The sequence below is a fragment of the Mastomys coucha genome, unplaced genomic scaffold (genome assembly GCF_008632895.1).
Source record: "Mastomys coucha isolate ucsf_1 unplaced genomic scaffold, UCSF_Mcou_1 pScaffold16, whole genome shotgun sequence".
NCBI classification, from domain to species: Eukaryota; Metazoa; Chordata; class Mammalia; order Rodentia; family Muridae; genus Mastomys; species Mastomys coucha.
The window spans coordinates 7,865,792-7,888,123 of NW_022196898.1; the positions used below are offsets into that span (position 1 = coordinate 7,865,792).

At 40.7% G+C, this 22,332-nt stretch overlaps 1 protein-coding gene across 1 annotated transcript in view; it reads right to left on the minus strand.

Annotated features, from left to right (window-relative positions):
- Positions 1-36: 36 nt before the first annotated feature.
- The window catches only part of Wwtr1 (WW domain containing transcription regulator 1), a 121,637-nt gene continuing 99,341 nt past the window's right edge, over positions 37-22,332 (minus strand). The window contains 3 exon segments of the mRNA XM_031373890.1: positions 37-3,528; positions 7,482-7,594; positions 9,020-9,141. Coding sequence (XP_031229750.1) covers positions 3,344-3,528; positions 7,482-7,594; positions 9,020-9,141 — 420 coding nt within the window. The 3' untranslated portion in view covers positions 37-3,343.

Below are 22,332 nucleotides of genomic sequence, written 5' to 3' on the forward strand. Positions count from 1 at the left end.
AATCACCATCCCAGATGACAGAAACAAAGGCCAGAGTGGAAGTTCAATTGTATTTATTTATTTTTTTTATATAGAATTGAGAAGTAAAACCTGTACCAAACTCTAGATAAAATAGTTTGATGATGGATTTGGCTGCACATTTCCAGTATGTAGAACATACTGGATTATAATCAACAACACAGGTCCCATTTGGTAAAACGTACAAGTATAAAAAAAAAGAATTAAGTTAAAGTATTAGCACATTGTATAATACAGTGTCAGGGAAAGGGTCTCCGTCAATCACCATTTTAAATTAACTGTTATCCTTTTTGAATGGCTTGTTTTGCTCCACGAAAGTTGTACTTTCAGAAGTTGCTTCTAATTACATCATAAGAACGCAGTACTCCGTGACATGTCTGTCACTTCACGTCACCTTCTGCAGATTCCTTTCTGCTGAGAAGTGCCCAGGAGGCTAAGGATCATTCTGTTTTATGTGCTTCTCACACACTGAGAAATCACTGAAAGAAATACATATTATATCCTAGATACTACAATAAAACCTGGCCTAAAATATCACCTACTGTTAACGAATGACAGGGTGTTTAGCTATTTAAATGCTTCAGTGAAGTGTATCTTATCAAGAAAAATGTGTTTTGAATCCAACTTTAAAAAAATTTTCTATCCTATGATAAAATTTGGAGATGACATGGTAAAAATTTATTGATTTAGGACTAAGAAGACTAGATAGTCTGGCAGTTGGCTTATAGTATGATATAGTATATGAATAGCACCTTATTATGAATTCTTAGAAAATATTAATACTTATAAGAATAGTAAAGAACCACTGAGAGACTGCTCCGAGGGCTGGCAATGCCGCTCCACTGGGTTGAGGAGCACTTGCCCGACACATGAAATCTTGGGTTTACTCAGAACTAGGAAAAAAAAGTCTGATTTCTACCTTTAGTGTTCTGTAACAAACCACATTTTATGTTCTTAAAAACAACAACAATTATAATATCTGGTTTTAATCTATTAGTAAACAGTCAAGGGCCATATTTCATTCTAGAAAAATACTATATTAATTAAAAAGGTTTAAACTAATTTTCTAAGAAAATTATCCTAGTATTTCATAATGCCACAAGCTTACTAGAAAATTGCTTCTAAAACTTTGTAACATTAATCATATATGACTTAACTAATTTTTTTTTAAAAAGTTATCTTTTTTCTTTTACACTTAATAACCTGAAATGCATCTATGAAAATATTTTTAAATACAGTAACACTGTCAAGTTTTGTTAGGTCCCTTGTGTTTTGGCTTGTTTTTGGTTTTCCTCTGAAAGAATGTACAACTCTTTTTTTGCAACTTTTGCTAACAAAAGAGGAAACGAAAGAGCGTTCCCTTTCAACCTAGTAGCAACATAAATCCCTATGTGCCTCTCTCAGAGCGCTCAGAGAGAGAGCAAGGAATTATGTGGACATAAATTGGGGTTCCTTCAGGAAAAGAGAGATCACTTTAAGAGTGCTGGAAGCAACAGGAGTCCATGCTCTTGTCTGTCAATATGTGGACAATGTCACAGCCCCTCCCCAGTAAAGTGCACCCTCACCCTCTTCCCCTCTTCTCTCTAACAGCGGTGTCTTTTGGCATAAAGGCGGTGAGAGAAAATTGTTGCTTTGCTCTTCGGGGCACCTCTCACCTGTCTTGCTTGCCTTGTTTTTGAGGGGTTCTGACATGTCTGCTTCCTTTCCCGTCATCAGGCCTTTCCACCATGTTCCCCGGCTATGCTACTTTGCCTCTGACCTTTCAACTTGCCTCTTCCCACCAAGATCAAATGTACTCTGTGCATTTACAGTCCAATGGATCAAAGGGAATCTCACTGAAGATCCTCAACAGTGAAGCTTTTGCCCTCTAGGCAGTGAAAAGCTTCCTTCCAGGTTCTTGATGTCTTTCAAAAAAAAATAAAAAAATAAAAAATAAAAAAGAGATTAAATTCATAGATTATAAATAATGTCAGTTCGAAATACTAAACAGCTAAGGACGTCATTGCAAGTGCAGGCAGACTGCCTGACAGATGATCATGAGACTCTCAGTCCTTAAAGGCTAAAGAAACAAATAATATGTTGGTTACATAAGAGGTATTGAGTATATACCTTAGACTTTTCATCTTACCAACTTAGCAAAAGGATTTGGATAGTAGACCTAGGAATCACTTTTACTGAATTCAGAAGTACAAATCTACAGCACATGCCCTGACAAGGGCCTTTCTGTATGTGTTAATCAGAAATCTGCTTCATTTTTCAAACAGTTTCATAGACAGGATTATTTTAAACACTTGAAATCTTGAAAGCAGAATTAATAATAATACCTCACTCAGAATACAAAATGCAGCATACAAAATTCATGTGTCATCAGGCTGTGATCTATGTTGGCCTGATGTTTTCAGAACAGGTTCAAAAGACAAAAATAGAGTCGCCACTGATTTATCAAAAACATTTGACTACCTTCTGTAATAGCTACAAAATTACAGGTTATTTTTTTTTTTACATATAAAAACAAACATCAAATTCCAAGCTGCATTTTGTTAAAAAAAAAAAAAAAACCAAGTTGCAATAAAAAATAGTTTTGTTCTGTAATCATTCATACTGGGACCAGACTGGTCTCTTTCACACGATCTGTCATGCAAGAATTATGACAGATGTTGAAGTTACCCTCCTGCTCACAGAACAGAGCTGCTATGCAGGAAAGTGATAAAAGGTGATAACATTAGTACTCTGTACCCTTGTAAACAGAGAATGAGAGAAGCCATCAGAGCCAGCGTGGATTCCAAACAACACTGTATTCCCTACAGGAGAAAATTACTATCCATACAATGATTTTTTTATTTTTTTTGAAGATCAAGTTAAATAAGTTTTAAAGCATTTGTTACTACTGTTATCAGTACAGTTTTTGAAACTGTAAATCAGGTCTTTGCACACACTTCCTGGACCAAGCTGCCTATCAGAATTCACTGCCTGAGGTCAGCTTTTTATGGCTTAGAATCAATTGATATAATGAATTTAAGCTAATTGCGATAAAGCTCAGCCATAGGGCTGCAAGCATTTTCTCAAAAGTTACTCTGCACAATCAATCCTGCTTTATCTGCCACAGAAATGCAGGCTTGCAGAAAATGAAGAGAGAATATTTATTTCTGTGTAACATAAGTTCCTGCGAATCAACACCAGGCAATGATTAAGTGGCCACATGGGCAAGGAGTGTGAGCATGAAGGCAGAATGCAGTGCAGCTGCAGGCCCGCTCTGCTCCATCGCTTGGTCCGCATGGCCCAGGATGTGTCAGCTCACAGCTGCATCATGTTACAGCGGTACTGATTACAGCCAGGTTAGAAAGGGCTCGCTTTTGTTCAGAGCAGACTCTACATCATTGAAGAGGGGGATCAGATCTTCAGACTCCAAAGTCCCGAGGTCAACGTTTGTTCCTGGAAGGCAGTCCAGGAAATCAGGGAAACGGGTCTGCTGGGGATTGACGGTCATGGGTGTCTGACCTGAATTTTCGCCTGTAATAGAATGAAGGGTAACCGAGTTATTTCCTTCTTGTAAGTTCTTTTTTTTTTTTTTTAATTTAAATTTTTGTTGTTGTTCAAGACAGGGTCTCACTATGCACCTCTGACTGTCCCAGAACTCACTATGTAGACCACTGGCCTCAAACTCACAGAGATCCACCTGCCTCTGCCTCCTGAGTGCTGGGATTAAAGGTATGTGCCATTATACTCAACTAAATTTTATTTGTTATGATTATTTTGACCATAAAATTTTATATCTGTGCAACATATGTGTGCCTGGTACTCAGAGACCAGAGAGTGTTAAGTACCCATGGAACTGGAGTAACAGACAGTTGTGAGCTATCATGTAGGCAGTAGAACTTGAGCTGGGGTCTTCTGGAAGAGCAACTGATGCTCTTAATCACTGAGCCATCTCGCCAGCCTTTTTTTTTAAGTTCTTGAGAAGGGCACAGATGAGTTCAAGTATTAACATAACTCACGTTTCATGTATGCAGACAGACCCCACATTGTGGCCTAGTCCTATTTTGGAAGTGTTTATCCCAATAAGACTAGAGTTCTGCAGAATACAATTTAAGAAAGTTAAGCACCTAGAATTAGTGTCTGCCATATCCAAAGCTGTGTCATCTATCTAATAAAGTTATCATTACAGAGACTAGAGAGATGGCTCAGCAGTTAAGAGCACTTCGTACTCTTCCAAAAGGACCTGGGTTTTGTTACCAGCACCTACACGTCGGCACACAAACACCTGTAACTCCAGCTGCAGAAAATCTCATGCCCTCTGACCTCCAGACCCTACATGCATGTGGAACACATTAAACTCACATAGGCACACACATGCACAAAAATAAAGATAAATAAAATGTCTTAAAATTTCAAAATGTACAGTCTTCTAAATGCATACTTTAGCCAAACAAAGTCTTTTTTTTTCTTTTTTTCTTTTTTTAAGAATTGTTCCTATTTTTCCTCACCAGAAATGGACACAGGTAGCCAAGTCAAACTTCTTCATCAAGCTTAACAATCTTAAAGTATTCTTTTTACAGTCACTCTACAATGCCCTTGTGGATGGTTTTTTTTTTTTTAATCTTTGTAGATTTAACTACTTGAGTTGGTTACTTAAGCTACTTAAGAAAAAAAATGCCATTCTTCCAGAGGTGTGATTTTCATGGAACATTCTGGAAGCATGAATGACTGTCCAGACTTCGTTTATGTTAATATACCTCTGTTCCATCTTCATCCAAGTCCAGATGCGTGTGCTTGTTGCAGAGGGAAAGGGTTCTTAGCCAGCTTGCTCACAAGAAGTGATCAACGTGATTGGCAGACTCAACAATCTTCTAGCCACTATTGAGCTCTGACTGCCCTCAGCTAATTACTAAATATTCCATCTCTCTCTTTAACAGTTTATGTCCATTTCCTACAAACACATCACAGAGGTAACCCTGAACTGAATGAGTTCACACTCACTTAACCTGATAAATAGGAACCTTAGTGCTTGTCAAATCTGTGTCATCAACAGACTTTTTCAATGGTGGGGCAGACATGAGAAGACTCATTTCACTGGTGAGAAGCTGAAGCTCACAGGGGTTCCGTAGAGGACACAGTGACCAGAGACTGAAGAGACGAAGACTCACGTCAGGTGGAATACTGCCTGTGTTCTTTTCACGACACATTGGATTGTGTGTTACATCTTCAAAACCAATCCCTACTTACCTACTTAACTTAACTAACTTATTTTACCCTCACTGGATTCCCAGTTTTTAAAAGATGGAAGTAAACAACATAGGGAGATACCACCTCATAAGGAAACAAAACATGGGGTAAGGATATGCAAATGAAAGGGGTGCAGAAAAGAAGTGCAGTAATAAAACAAACACAGCCTAGTGTGACCCACGCCGATGTGATTCTTCACAACCCCTCCTATGCTCTCTACCTACTCCTGTCAGCCTACAAGACCTGGAGATGCCTTTCCAGCATCCAGCCTGTACTTTCCCAAGGCTCAAGTGTAAACCTGGCTGAGTCTGGCATTCAGACTCAATATTTTAGACTAATAGCAGCACACAGCAGCTGGACATGCACAGAGTATGCTAAGCTTGAGGAACTGCAAACCACTGATTCAGGAGGCAAGTTTTTATTTCTGTCATAATGTATGAGTGTTTTGTGTATGCATGTTTTGCATGAATAAATGTTTGTGTAACTCCTGAATGTTTGGTGCCTACAAAGGTCAGAAGAGAGTGTTGTATACCCTGGAAATGGAGTTATAGATAGTTGTAAGCCACATGTAGAAGCTGCACACGAACCTGGGTCTTTTGGAAGAGCATCAAGTGCTGAACCATCTTTCCAGCACAACTGCTTTTCTGTCATGAATGATAATAGAAGAGAAACTTGCAAAAGTACTTACAAAGAGTGTATACTCAAGCTGTCATTTATTTTTGGCTTGGCTAGCAGGTCCAAAAAGAGCTATATAAAAGCTGAGCTTGCTGGACCATGCCTTTAATTGTTATCAGGCAGAGGCAGGTGGATCTCTTGAAGTTCAAGGTCAAACTGGTCTACATACTAAGTTCTAGCATAGCCAGAGGTACATAGAGAGACCCTGTATCAAAATTAAAAGGAAGGAAGAAAGCAAGCAGGGAAGGAAGGAAGGAAGGAAGGAAGGAAGGAAGGAAGGAAGGAAGGAAGGAAGGAAGGAAGGAAGGAAAGAGAAGGAAAGAAAGGAAGGAAGGAAGGGAAGAAGAAAAATCTGTGTCCCAATACCGAAGTGCAAACTTACTAAAATATAGAGATTATTTTGCAATTTTTCTTTTTTTTTTTTCCTGGTTCAAGCTTTGATCTTTTTTGTTTTTTAACTTTTATTGCATTATGATGAGAAAAGTTACATGATTTCAATTTATCTGAATTTGTTAACATTTAAGAACATATTTTAAGTAAATAGAATTAAATCACATTCTTGTTTCCCTTTTGTACCCCAACTCCTCCCAGAGACCCCCCTTCAATACTTACAATATCTTTTTGTCATATTCTTTAAAATTTATAAAATATTATAACAATAAAAATGAGTATTATAAAAGTTGTTTGATATAAAACAACAATCAATTTAACAGTCTTATGTAGATGCTCGTCTACAGCCATAGTGAAAATACATTTTTCAATATAAATTTTAAATAACTCCAAACATATTAACTGTATACTTCAAAATAATACATCACTACTAGTATTTTCTTAAATGAACATAAATATATAAAGTCTTTTTGTTTGTTTTGTATTCAGTAGAGTTTAAAATCTTGGCCCTTACTGTGGTACAAGCCCAAAATAAGAACAATTTTTAGACATTGGATTTCACAATTTTTCCTTAAACAGCTCAATCATGCAGTTCTCTAACTTGAACAGATGACAACACCATGTCCCAATGTCAAAAGTTTAGACATGCCTACTCTACAGGATGCCCAGACTGAGGACTAGAAAGGTCAAGCCTGCTGTCTTCCTGTAAATGGCTGAAGCTAGGTGTTAGGTTAGAAGACAATCCTCTGAGTTGTTCATTTTCTAAATGATCACAGTCAATCCCTTCCAAAACTAGTAAGTAACATGAAAGTATCGGTATGCCTGGAGAACCAAAAAGCATAGCATTTCCCAGTAGAAAGAGTGGACTATTCATTTGAACTAAAAAGCGGGTACAGCACAGTTACCCCACTGCAGTTATGTATATATAGTATGGTTCTAAGTAAAGGGAAATACTAAAAAAGATGGGGGTGAGTCTTAAAATCTCACATCTATATGAAGCCACATTTGCACAAACTCTGAAAGGTCTATATTTAGTAATAGCAGACTGAGTGGAATTTTAGTTGTCAGTTTATGTTGAGGACTTGTGTTTCCCATTGGATTTTAGGGTTGCAAGAATCAAGGGGACACCTTGGAAATGAAAACACACTACGGATGGTTGAAGGCTGTACACCCACCTGTGTCCATCTCATCCATGTTGCTGAGGAAGTCTTCTGGAGTTGTGGGGACACTGTAGCACCCTAACCCCAGGCCGCTGTCTGTGCTCTGCTCCCGTGAATGATAGGGCCCTCTGCAGAAAATAAAAATAAATAAAAGAGACCTCAATGTGAGTCTATTCAATAAAGTTCACAATTAAAATGCAGTTACAGAACTCAATCAGTGAAAGGGGGAAAAGCCTACGTGGCACTTTTAATTTTTGAAACATATAATCTGATCTTACCAAAGCCAATCAATTATATGCACTAAAACTGGCCACTCACCATAAAAGGGCACGAGTTTTCTTGTCTCAAAATAGCCATTTGGACTCTATTCTATATATAAATAGTATTTATGTAAATATTTTAAAAACCAGAAAATAGTGCTGAATTATGCTCATAGATACACACATTCATGGTAAAAGAAGTATTTATATAGCTACTCATGGTGGTCCATGTCTATAATCTCAACACTCAAGAGGCTGGGGAAAAGGGATCCAGAAAAACAGCGAAGTTCACTGTGACAGAAACACACCACTTTCTGCAGAGTGGCTGCTCCTGGGGAAAGAAGGAAGGGGAAGCCTAGTGTGGCAGAGATGGGTTGCAACAGAGCCCCTGAGAGGCAGCAAGCCTGGGTGGTGACTTTCTTCATGGTTTTCTATTCTTTAAAATAAACATCTTTTTAAAATCTATTTGTTCATTATTCAGGCTACTTGTTTTTTTCTCCTCTATCTTTATTTGTATTTGCTAGGAGCCTTGTAAGAGCAGAAAAGAGCAAAACTGCAAAACCATGATGGATGTGTGTGTGTGTATGTGTGTGTGTGTGTGTGTGTGTAATATATTATAATGTATATACATATATATGTATCCCTCCCCCTACCCCCTATTAGGTCTACAAGTAAGGTTTACTATTTTAATTGATCAGATACCTCTGGCTAAATCATCTTTTTCTTCTGATACTACTTTTCTTTCTTTTTTAAAGCCGACATCTCTTTGTTTTAATTAATTTTTAATTATGAAATATCTTAAAACTCACACCAAACATACAAAAAGAACACTGTTTCTATATACCTTCCATCAGGCTCCCTTAATTCAAACAGTTTTCACAAGCACAACACAATACCCAAAGAAGAAAGTTAACATAAATTAACTAAATTATAAACATTATTCACCTTTCACCATAAATACCTGTGAATTTTCTTGTGCTGTCTGCCATGACATGCTTTAACCCCACCCTTACTCCCAAGAATTTCAAGATTCTTGCAAGTGATTACCAAATAGCACTGTCCTGTTTTAATGTGAAGTTCATACTCATGTACAAATTCACTGAGGGGTATTCCATGTCATGTGACTAGGTTTTGAAATTGAGGGGTTTTTTTTCCATAAAGCTTTTTTCCCCCTTTATTCTGTCATCCAACTGTCTCCCCAGCCCCAAAGGTTCCTGCCTTTCCTCAGTGTAAACAAACACTTTATTACATGGGTAAGAAAGCAAAAGTCAGTGGTCCCCAGTGTAAACTTACCCATTGAGGAAAGGATCTGAGCTACTGTTGGTGACAGATCTCATATCTGTGCTCATGGCAGGTGTGTTGACAGGGGCCATGGTCTCAGTTTCCATGGGGAGCTGTCGGCAGAGGGCAGCTTCCTATAAAAGAGTCAAAGGGAAAAGGAGTTACTCAGTTGCCACAAATATATATATATATATATTTCAGTAGGTCAAAGTCATTAGATTAGTGTCCTTCCTGCACAGTCTCCGAAGCATGTCATTCTCTTCTACCCCCAGCTAAGAGAACCTAAGGAGACCCTGGACCTCTGGACACTTACTCTGAAAATATACACCTGCCCAAGGAATTGTTAAGACACACAAGTAATATCACAGCCTCTCAAGATACTTTCTCACCAATAAATTAGTTCTACTCTAGGGTCTCAGACTAAATCTAGAGCAATCAAAGCATGGATACCTCTGGACTAGCATGCACATCTGGTCTCTCCCGTTTACTAGTGTAAATGGGAGGTTCAGAATTCAGACTCTACATGAATTTATGCTTAGCAGTTGGTATTAATCACCACATGAACAAAACACCCAGTTTAAAAGTTTGCTTTAAAAAAAGTAGTTGTTCTCTGACCTTCATATGCATGTTACATCATGAATGTATGTCTTCAGATAGCTCCATGGGTAATGATGCTTACTGTATAAGCCTAGCAACTTGAATTAAATCTCCAGGCATACATAAGGGTGGAAAGGGAGAACTGACTCCACAAAATTGTCTTCTAGCTTCTACATACAAGGCTTGACACAAGTATGCTCGTATTTATGTTGTGGGAAATATTAAAAAAGAATGGCATGCTCCTGCATTCCTGACACCCACAACTCTCCAGCTAGCTTCCCTGCACTCCTGATACCCACAACTCTCCAGCTAGCTCCCCCGCAAAGACTCTTAACACCACAGTCAGCCGTCACATCACCCATCAACCCACTAGAAACAAAACTCTAGAACTTTATAGTTGATCAAATGAATTTATGTATCAATACATTCTCAATTCACAAGATGCAATACAACAATTTCAGAACCAATTGATAATGATAAAAGCTGCCCACCTAGATTAGACAAATATCCCATTACTCTATCCTTTAACATCATAACTACCTGTGGCTAATTAAAGCCATGCTGGTTCAGGTTCTTCTTCCTGTTCGTCCGCTTCCATCTTGGCCTCTCTCCTCTCCCTGAGACTCTGTCTCTGCCACTCTTAGCTCCACCTCCCTTTTCCCTGTCCAATCACAGGTCTCCTGCTGCCCTAATATTTTAGTGTGATTGGACAGGGAAAATCCTGTCACATACTTATATACACACAACATACTTACTCACATATACATAGAATAATGATAATGTTGAGTTGATTAAAATGGCTGAAGATTGGGGAAAACTGGAGATCCAAACAAATCCCATAGACAATTAGATGTTTGATGGATTATGGATTGTGGATTTTTTTTTTTAAAGCTAGCATTAAAACTAAGAAGAATCAGTCCAAAATGTTATGAACCTGACTGCAGTGATGCACTCCAGATAGAGATGACAGGGATCAATCAGACCCCTTTCAAGTTGGTAGCTATTTCCAGGGAAGAATGTGCTCATATGCACATATCCGAAGCAAGGTTGGGCCCTGGCCACATTTATACAATTTCCAAACTGATGTCATTGATCTTATACCCTTAAAATTCCTAAACCATGAAAGAGAACATTCTAGCGATCTGAGTTCTAGGATGTTTGTTAGATCTCTTCATGTGATGGTATAGGGATGGGTCTGATGCTAAGGTCCTGTTCCCCAATTGGTTCTTGATCTGTCAATAAAGAAGCCATGGGCCAATTGCTGAAAGAAATTGTGGAAAGAATAGGCAAGACTTTTGAAAGCAAGCAGACAAACACAAAGAAGAGAGAGGGAGGAAGGGAGGGAGGAAGAAAGAGAGGGAAAGAAAGGAGGGAGAGAGGGAGGGAGGGAGGGAGGGAGGGAGGGAGGGAGAGAGAGAGAGAGAGAGAGAGAGAGAGAGAGAGAGAGAGAGAGAGAGAGAGAGAGAATGTTAGTTCACCATGCTAAGAAAAGGTGACCATCCTTGTGAGATCTTAGATGGAATGGTCACAGGCCACTCCAACAGGTGGGTGGTTGGGAGTGTTTAGCTGAGAGCAGGTGGAGAGGTGCAGAGCTAAGAGTATTGATAAGGGCATGCTTCTGCAGGAAGGAGACAAGTAGTGCCCAGCAATTGTGCCAAAAAGGCAAGTTTAAATTGAACAACTGTGCATGTCCATCTTTTTATCCTTGGATTCAAGGGAAGCTGGGCATGGGCTGGTAGCTTGGCCCATTCCCAGAGCTTAGGCAGAGTAGCAAAAGCTACATGCAACATGATGGTTAAAGTATTGCTGTTTAGGCAGTGAAGTTGCCAGCTAGAAAACTCAGTTCTTATGCTCACTATACCATTACTAGTACTTATTATGGTGGTATAACTCTTATAAACCATGAAAGGTCTGTTAAGAAACTGCACTGTTGATATGAGGAGGAATAAAATACCTGACAGAAAAGGGCCCCTAGTCCACTTCTGTTTATCTTGATGCAAATAACTAGAATGCATTTCATTCAATAATACACAAAAAAGCAAGCTAAAAATGGAGATTTGAAAGTATCTTCTAAATTGATCTAGAAAAATTATTTTCTCATAGTCATCCTTGCATACTTTAGACACTTTACTATCCAACAAGGCCTTCCTGAAAGTCTCATGCAGAAGACAAAGCTTGAACCTGAGGTGAGTAAACTTGAAACTACCACAAATTCTTACAAGCACTCACATACACTCAACCTCTTGGCATGAATACAACTGGTCAGTGATTTATATTCTAGCAAATATAAGAATCCTTTGCCTAATTTCTCCACTATCCAACAGTGATTTAACTGGCATTTCATTCTTGCACTATTCAGAGTAAGTATAAATCAGATGACTTTTTTGTTGTTTTGTCCATCCAAACTCCCTTCCATTTGTCCTTTGATACAGAATCTCACTATGTGACCTGGGTTGGCCCTGAACTTGCAATTCTTCTGCCTCAGCTTCTTGAGAGATACACAACTATCTCTGAGGATTTAATACCTCTTTATATACAAAAGTTATAACAGGGGCTGAGGACATGGCTTTAAAATATTTGTTGCAGAAGCACAGAGCCCTGAGTTCAGATTCTGAGTGCCTATGAAAAAGCTGGACACAGCAGTGCACACTTGAAACACCAAAGCTGGGGAAGGAGCGGACACAGAGCTCCCTGACTAGGTCAGGAGAACCAGGACTATGATCCAGGTTCAGTGAAAGACTCTGTCTGAAAAACTAAGGCAGAAAGCAACTGAGGAAGATCCTTGCCTCCACACACTTGCGCACGTGAACACACACACACACACACACACACACACACACACACACACACACACACACTTTATAAGAATAGCTGCATTTCCTTTCAACCAAGTGGAGAGAAATCAGTTCCTAACAGCTGTCCTCTGATCTCCACATGTGTACTGTATGATACAAGTGTGCACACACACACACACACTAAATAAAAGATAAAACTTTCTTAAAAGCAGGAAAGGGAACTACTTTGAAGGAAGGAGGAGACAATCAAGAGGGAAATTAGAAAGATGTTGAGTGTAGTGAGGGTTAAATAAGCATAATATGTATGTATGAAAATGCCAGGATCAAATCCATTTATTTGTATGCTAACCAAGAAAAAAAAATTAAAGAGTGTATAATAGAGGGTAAAGAACCTGTAGTGTACTGGTGGGAAAGCTCACTGTTTCTCTGCATTTTAAATCCAAGAGAAGTGCTATTTCATTCTTCATCATTGGGTCCTAACTAGTCACACCAATCTCCAAGTCACCCAAAAGAGGAAATGCCACATCCTGTCTGTAGGGGGCTCACAGGATTATGTTTCTACCTTCTTCAAATAACTAGCAAAATGCAAGAGACTGCAGAGAGCCCTCTTAACTCTAATGGTGTTAAAAAAAAATAAATCGAACCATTTATTATTAACAGTGCAATGGAATGACTTAAGATTATGGTAAGGTTATTCTTGGGTCACAGACCATTCCAAAGAGCAGCTAAATATAAGGAAGACCTCTGCTTCCTACCCTACCAGGATGGATGGTGGAGGCACATGATCCCAGCCTGTCTCTCAATCTTAGCATCTGTCTTTAATGTTGCTTCCACCTCCTGAATCCGTACAATAATTCCCTCTGTCTGGAACATGCTTCCCAACAAAGTCCTTTTCCCTCAGTTTCTAACCTACAAATGCCGTGTATCAAGACATTCCTCCTGCCTCTATCTAAAAGGTCACCCCCAGCCCTCATCACCTTTCACCTTGGAAAATTTAAATCAAAATGTGAAATTCAACACAAGGCTAAGAAAACATTATACACTTACACTGCCTAAAATTAGGTTTAACTATAGAGCAGTGGGAGTTCTATTTTATAATACAATAGTTCTGCATTTAGAACTTTTAAAATTCCACCTGCCTGGTTTTCTGCTGTTTTGTTTTGTTTTGTTTTGTTTTTGTCAAGTTGACACATGTTAAAGTCATCTGGGAAGAGGAATCTCAATTGAGAAAATGCCTCCATCCAATAGCTGGCAGGTGAGTCTATGGGGCATTTTCTAGGTTAACAATTGATGTGGGAGGGCCTAGCTCACTTAGGGCAGGGCAGTGCTACCCTAGGTAGGTGGTCTTAGGTTGTACAAGAAAACAGGCTGACTGAGTAGGCCAGAAAACACATTCTTCTAGGCCCTGTGCTTCAATTCAGCTCCTGCCTATAGATTCCTGCCCTGACCTCCCTCAGTGATGGCATTAGTATAAGATGGAATAAAGCCTGGCCGTCCCAGGTTGCTTTTTTGTCATGTTGTTTTATCACAGCAACAGAAACCCAAGTAAGATACTCTTGTTTTGAAAATTTAAAAAAAAGAAAAAAAATTCCCCTTATCTGCCCACAAATTTGAGAGGTGGGGGGGAGGGGGGACAATACCAAAGACTAAAAATAAAGGACCAACCTCACCAGTATGTCCTTATCAGAACAGGGTAATTAAAGTCTACATCAGAATGCTTTTGACCGTCACCAGACAGCTGAAGCCCTTATATAAGCAAAAGGACAAGCATCCAACTTCACCTCGACCATGAAAAGTGCTCAGAACTAATTATCAACTTCTCTGGTCTTGGCAGGTATGCTGGTTAGTTTACATCAACTTACACAAACTGGAGTCCCCTGGGAAGAGGAACTTGCATCTGTAAGACTGGCCTGTGGACAGACCTGTGGGGCACTTTCTTGATTGATGACAGATGTGGGAGTACTATCCCTGGGCAAATGGCCCTATAAGAAAGCAAGCTGAACAGCCTCGTAGGGAACATTCCTCCCTGGCTCTTGCTTCAGTCCTTGTCTTGGGCCCCAGCCCTGGCTTCTTCCCTAAAGGATGAACTGTAGCTGGTGAGACATCTTCCTCCTTCAATTTGCTTCCGGGGTTTTATCAGAGCAACCGAAAAGCGCACTAACACAGTTGGACAGCCAGTGAGAACCGAGGGCATTATTGTGGTCTATTCACAGGGCGCCACGAGCCCTGTCTAAAACAGGCCTCTGATTCCTCCACATCTCACTGTTTCAGATTTCTCTTCTTCCAAACACATTTCACCCCAGCTCTAGTATTTAGGTTATACAGCCACATTCCAGATACCTTCCCAGACCATCACAGCCCCAGAGGGTGGCGACATTTCCCCTTCAGCTTCAAACATCATTTGATGTGCCTAGCTGATACTCAAAGGACACATGCCTAATACTGGGCTCAAAACAGCTCCTCTTCAGATGTTACCTAATGTTATCACTACTGTCCGGCTTCAAGGCTGATTTGTGATGTCAATCTGACAGGATTTCGAATGCCGTGGAGACAAGCCTCTGGACTGTGATTACATTAACAATCTAGGTTACGTGAAGTGGAAAGGTGTATCCTAAATATGGGCAGTACCGATTCATGGGTTGGGATCCTGGACTACATAAAAATGAGCAAGCTAGTTGTACTCCATTTCCCTCTCTCTGTGTGTGTGCCCTGACTAGACACAATGTGACCACATTCTGCTTCCGTGCCTTCCACACTACAAGAAGCTGAACTGTATAACCTGGAACGGCCACCCAAGTGAACCCTTCCTTCCCTATCACACCCCAGGTATGACTCTGAGTAACAACTAAGACAACGCCTGCCTTCCTAGAAGATTCTGTAGGGGGTTGGTCTGGTGCTGCTATAAATTTCAAATGCTAAATACTGTATCTCACATATATCAGTTTTGGTTGTGCAAACCATGCTCCCCAAGTTAATTGGTCAAGAAAAGACTAAAACCTATGACTGTGCAGTAGATAGAGGCAGGTGGGTTTTCAGATACCTGGCTAGGGGCTGCAGGGAGAGGGGAAAAAGGAGGAGAGAGGAGATGAAGGGAGGAGGAAGCTGCCATGAGGAGACAGACCATGAGCACGTGGCCAGGAGAAATAGCAAGTAACGAGGGGCATATGGCTAGGATATAAAGTTAGAATAGCTGTAAAACCTGCCCAGTCTAGGCCTATAGCTTGTAAATAAAATACCTGGATTGTGTGTCTTTTATACAGACTAGCTAGAATATAAAAACACCAATTATAAGATTCTAGAGTGGTAGACAAACCATTACAAAGAATGGACAATGGACAGACATTAGGATGTTCATCTAACCTCTCTATCGCTGCTCTCCAGTCTTACAGCCATCTCAAGGAACAGGTCATCATTACTTCTGCGAGTACTCCAACTGCCTTTCCTGCTACGCCACTGAGCTCTGTGTGTCAGGCGTTGGGCGGGTTCTATCAATGCTTTCACCAAGTCACATAATACATGATCCCTGGAGAATAACGGGTCTGAGAAGAGTCAGGATACCACAAAACTCAAAGGCCTCGCTCGCAATGGCTCTCAAGCTACTAATGAACTACAAGATCCCTCCGGTCACAGATTGGTGGCAGATAAGAGTGAAGAACTTTCTAGTTGTAATTAGTTAAGGCACTGGCTACTTCTCAGTTCTGTGAGCTATTTGCCAGTGGAATTCTCAAGAAGTAGTGAAGGATGCTGATGAAACTGTCCTGAGCTTGGCATAACAGAAAGCAGTGATGCAATGCAGAGAAGGTGAACTTAAAATCACAATGATCAGGATTCAATCCCAGCTGAGTTACAATAGAGCTGTGAAATTTTAGACTAAATTATCTTTTTAAAAAAAATTTAATTTAAAAAATGATATTTATTTATTTTTACATGTGTGGGGTTCTTTTTTTGAGGGGGGATTGTTTGTTTGTTTGCCTGAAGGTATATATCTGTTCACCAAATGTGTGCGGTGCCCAAGAAGTCCAAAATGGGATCTCCCTGGAACTAGAGTTAGAGCTTGTTGTGAACTATCATGTGGGTGCGAAGATCTGAACTCTGAGTTTTTGGACAAGCAGTCAATGCTCTTAACCATCTCTGCAGCCCTTTGGACTAAATTCTTTAAAAAAAAAAAAAAAAAAAAGTTTATTTACTATATGTAAGTACACTGTAGCTATCTTCAGACATACCCAAAGAGGGCATCTGATCTCATTACAGATGGTTGCGAGCCACCATGTAGTTGCTGGGATTTGAACTCAGGACCTTTGGAAGAGCAGCCAGTGCTCTTAACTGCTAAGCTATCTCTCCGGCCCATGGACTAAATTCTTGACAGTTCGTTTAAGATGCTTTATAAAGCCTATCTGTTGGACACAGATCAAAGAACACAGTAAAACAAACAATACAAGACGTTATGGATGGCACAGAAAGATCTGAGAGGCAGAGGGACTGGCCTAGACTTTGGAATCTGCTAGCTACATGGGAAGCCTGAACATAGGACCCCATTTACTTCGTTTACTGATGAGGAAACAGGGCCAGAGAGAATTAAGTGGCTTTTCCAGGGCCCTGCAGCTAACAGCAGGTGGAGCCAGTGTCTAAATCCAGGCAGTTTGACCTCTGAGGCTATTCTGGTCATTTCAACAGACAAGAGGACCATACCAGGGGGAAGGCAGTGAGGGCTGAAGTTGGCAGGCCCTGAATTCAGACCCTTTCACCTACTATTGGAGATGAAACTTGGGCAAGTTACTTCATTTCTCTGATCCTGTTTTCCCAGCTATAAAATGGAAATACCAACCCCATGACCTCATACTGCTTGTTTAGAAGAGAATTTAATGAACCAGCCTATTCAACAGCACTGAGCACTGTTTTTCCTCCCCGAGCCAGGAGGAAGACGGGATTGGAAATGTTTTATGATCCTTTTCGATGTATATGGGTGGAGCTAGTGTCCTGGGAATTCACACCACGTTTTGCAAAGTTTTAAGGTTCGGTTTTAAAGGCCAGTCTCAGAAAGTTCCGTAATGCTGCTGCAAGTAGTCCAGCTTCAGCCTTCCCCTCTCCCGCCTGCTTTAAGATTTCTTCACATACAAGCTGGGAATGGAAAACCTTTATAAAACAGAGTCTTCAGAATCTCTGTGAGTTTATGGGAATCTGTTAGTTCCCATAAACAACAAAACCAAAAATCATTTACGGATTCAAAAGACACCCTCCTAGGGTTGGAAGGCTGTGCGGGTGGATGCAGGGGATCATGAAGGGCAGCAGACGATTTGTGAGTTAAGACGTTCTTCTGGAAGCTTCCTCCCCTGACGTTCCCCCACTGGCCCGCAGTTCTGTGGAATAAATCAACAGAAGAAGCCAGAAAGTAACCGGCAATGGAGAGCAGGGCCTGGCTCCCAGCGAGTGTTTTTGGCTCACAGGGCACCTCCCACCAGCCAGCTCCTGCCCTGGCTGGAATGTACTTCAAAGGGAGCTAACTGAATGATAATAACCTCTTCAGAGGGTGCTCAGCTAGACTGGAGTGTGTAGCCGGGATTCTACAAAAATAGAAGACCGAGTTGTTTTAATTATAAAGGGTGGGGTGAGTAGAAACAAATGAAAAGAAAGGAAAGCCTTCTTTTAAAAATCCTACTGTCTTTTAAAAATCCTACCGTTAAAACAGTTACTTCAGTGCAGAGATGCAGGCCGCTGACTCTTTCTCAGAACCATGGAGACTGCAGAGGCAGACTGCCTTGGAAGGGGGGGTTCTGATGTCAATCGCTTTGAAAGCCCGTGCCAAGCGATTCTAGAAATTCCCTGTCACATTTCCTGGAGTGTCTCTTTGAAACGCCTCCTCATACACGCTCAGCTGCCAGACTGGCTCTATAAAAGTGCAGAGTCGAAACCTTAAGACTTTGGAGGAAGCATTTCTTGGGTCCCTAATTATTGCCCAAAGCCTGTTATCTCCTAGAATCACACAGAGGAAGGCAAAATGTAGATATACTTTTTTGTAGATATACTTAAACAAAAAAGTGAAATAGATTTTTGAAATGGAATACTTCCTCATACCTCTGTGATCTCATTTTCCTTAGTACAAAATGAGTCTCCGTTTTTTAAAACAATGACCAATTTGTTTTCAAAAGGACTTTCTATTATGTATGTATTTTACAAGTAAATATCATAGAACAGTTTGGTTTGGAGTGATAGGGGAGGTCCTTCTGAAAAGATTTCAATTGGCACCCCTTTTTCTTTCTTCCTCATTTCCTTACCCTTACCCCCGTCTCCTTATACAGCTCTGGCTAGTCTAAAATTTGCTATGTAGACCAGGCTGGCCTGTAGCTGTAGCTGGGAGTGGGCCTTTGCTTCCTGAGCCCTGACCCAGGCTACAGGCATAAACCACCTTCCCTTGTGGGGGTAACATGATATAGATGCCCTCAACTCCTAGACAAAATCCACTTTCTAGAAATTGAAATGGAAGTCCAAGGGACAGACTCTGTTTCCTGGCCAACATATGCGATAAGAACATTTGTTGAGCAGATATATGTCTGAATGAAAATGAACTTAAAATAGCCATCTCACTATAGATGGCTTAGGGGTATATGGTGAACATAGGACGACAGGACCTGTCAAATGCCTTGGTCAACCCTGAAACCTAACTCTACAGTGTGCCTTCCTAAAAACTATACCCCATATTCCAAAGGCTGTGAAACAGCCACTGGTTGCCCTACATGCTTTGCTAGGAGTGTTTTTAAGTTTTCTGAAACTCTCTTCAAAACTCAAGACAGAAGAACACAGCCCTTTAAACCTTCCTGAGACCAGCACTGCTCTCCGTGGAAATGAGGCATCTGAAATGGCCGTGTGAAGCTGCTCAGCTGACCAACCGCCCAACCCCCTCACCCCCCAGAGTGGCTGTCAAGCTTGACAGAAATCTGTAAGACCTGCTAAAAGAATTCTGGGCCTGCCTCCTCCATCTGTGTCCCTGTTGCCCTGGAAACGAAAGGCCAACCTTAGTCAGCAGTTTCAACCTTAGTCAGAGTTTACAAGCTGGGCTCTCTTGTCCCCCACCCCCACCCCCAACTGCCAATTAAAGAGAGAGGGGAAACAGTATGGAATTTGCTTGAAAATAGTAACAGTCTCTAGTCACAGTGAGTGCAGGCAAGCCCTCAAAAGATCGATGCTGCTGCTTCAGTAAATAATGCTAAATTTAGGGACTACACTTAAGGAAATATTCCAATTTGAGAGTGACAGACAGACAGAAAGTGTGTGTGTGTGTGTGTGTGTGTGTGTGTGTGTGTGTGTGTGTGTGAGATGTAATATGGAGATGAGACCTTAAGGCCTCCTGCATGCCAGGCAAATCATCTACATGTGCTATATCCTTATAAAAACTCCACAGCACATATGAAAATATGTATGCATATATGTGTGTGATATACGTGTATCTCACCTATGCATGTATACATGCCACACCACATGCATCAAAGTCAGAGGACAGTTTGTGATAGTTGGTCTCTTTCTGCCTTATGATTTTTGGAGATCTTCAAGTCAAGCGACATGCTTGGTGGCAAGTGTCTTTACTCTTCAGGCTCCTCTTTCTATTTTCCTATTTTGAGACAGGGTCTCTCACTAATTCACCCGGGTTGGCTTTAAACTCAGTTGGCAGCCCAGGATGGCCTAAACTCTCAATTCTCCTGCCTTAGCCTCCCAAGGACTCAGAAGCAAAGGCCTGCTACCACCAGGCCTAGCTTAGTTAAGATGCTAAATCCATGGAGACACTACTCCTTTGAGTTCTGATTCAGCAGTGGTTGACTAGCTTACTGGTCGGGAGGAGTGGTCAAATGGAAAGAGATATAGAGGTATCTTATACTATTTTCACAGGAAGTGGAGTTGTCTGGGCTCAGTGACAGTAATAAAAGTCAAAGAGGTAACCACTGGGATCCCAAGGAGGTAGTGGTGTTAATTTACCCTTTGGCCAACAACTTAGATTAGAACTAATCATTCTGTCTCATCTGCTACCATAAAAGCTATTTCAAGGCAGGCATGCCCCATTTATCTTTGTATTGCTTTCAATCCCATGAAGAGTGGCTAAGGGAATCAATAAGGAGATAAAGGGAAAAAAGGGGGAAATGGAGTTTTCATCTTAAACTAATGAAAACTTGCTTTAAAATTGCAGTCAAACCCAAATCTATTTTGTTAATGCCCTCAGTGACTTTAGCGCCAATGAGCTAACACGTGACTACACTGGACCTGTTGGCAGAGCGTAGAGGCCAGATTGCTATGCTGCACTGACTAAGGAGTTACTTTCTCCGTGGGGCAACATCAAACCATAGGTGTAGAGTAATAAATGAAGAGGAGGAGGAAGAGAAATGAATAGGGGCCGAGAAGACAAGCTGTACAATCAAGATCTGTGCGGGCAGGAGAGCCAGGCTGGTTACAGACCTCCCAGTAAGCAAGAGATGTCCAGGCAGCTGCTGGTGACGGAGGCAGAACAAACCAATGTGAGTTTATAGAAACGCCGGAGATCTCATCAGGAAAAAAAAAAAGAAAAAAAAAAAACCAGTCCTACACACTACAAACTCCCATGTGGTGCTAGAAAGCAGCTGAACAGGTGAACCAAAAACCATTTTCACTGAGTCTTTCCCTGGTCAAGGGATAAATAGCAAAGTGAAAAATCACTCAGAAGAAAGAAGTCAAAAAACCTTTCAGGGGTGGGCAGTATGGGTCAGGAGATAAAAGTGCTACGCTGAGGAAGCCTAATCATCTGGGGCCAGCCCCTCAAATCCCAGACTGGAAGGACAGAAGTGACTCCTGAAGACTGTGCTCTGACCTCCACAAGCACATACACAACAAGAGCAAAAAGCCTGCCAGAGGGCCGCAGTAATGACTTAGCAAGTAAGAACAATTGCTGTTCCCACAGAGGATACAGGTCAGCTCCCAGCAACCACAAGGTGGTTCACAACCAGCCTTTAATCTTGTTCCAGGGGTTCCAATGACCTCGCATTCAGGCTAAATATTCATACGTGTAAAAGAAGAGGTCTTTTTTAAAACACTGAAGCCCACCAACATGATATCCAAGATATTCTGGAAATACCCTCAGAAAACACTTTCACATCATTATCATATGGCCTTATTACCTGTGACTCGTAACAGGGAACACACTGTTTCTGGATGGAGTTGGGGTGAGGAAATCAATCTTCCATGATTAATAAGTCTACTTAGAGTTTTTTTCCCCCCTATAATCCAGTAACAAAATTAAAGAAATCAAAACCATCCATCCTACCTCTTAACTAGACATGCTCACTGGTACTCACACGCACATACACTAGACACGCACACTCACAGACACACACACACATACATACACACACACACACAGAGTCAAAGCTGAGCAGACTCTGCCAGCCTTTCTTTTGCTGCACTGTGGGAAGGATTGAACACTGGGATTCCCTAAAACACACCAAGTTCCCCAGCTGCCACAGATCAGTACTGAGAACTATGTTGGCATTTCTGTAATATGAACCATCAAAACTATCCTTGGCTCAAAGGCACCTACAGCTAGAATAAAGGAAACAATCCCAGGCACTTTTCCACACCCCTTTTCAAAAATTCCTTCTGTGGGAAAGGAGGAGACAGAGCAAAAGAAAGGAGGAAGAGACGGGTACAAAATATTCCTAACAAAAGAGTGCCTTGAAAACACACACACACACACACACACACACACACACACACACACACACACACACAATCATTTAAATACAAAATGATTTCTAAGTGCTAAATATATAAAGAGAATTTATAAATGCTAGTTCACATTATATTTCCAATAAGAAATTGATTGATTTCACATAGAAATATCCAAAAATGGAAAACAACAAATAATATGATTATCTCCTGCCAAGAAACATGATAGTATATATCTAAAAACCTTAATAA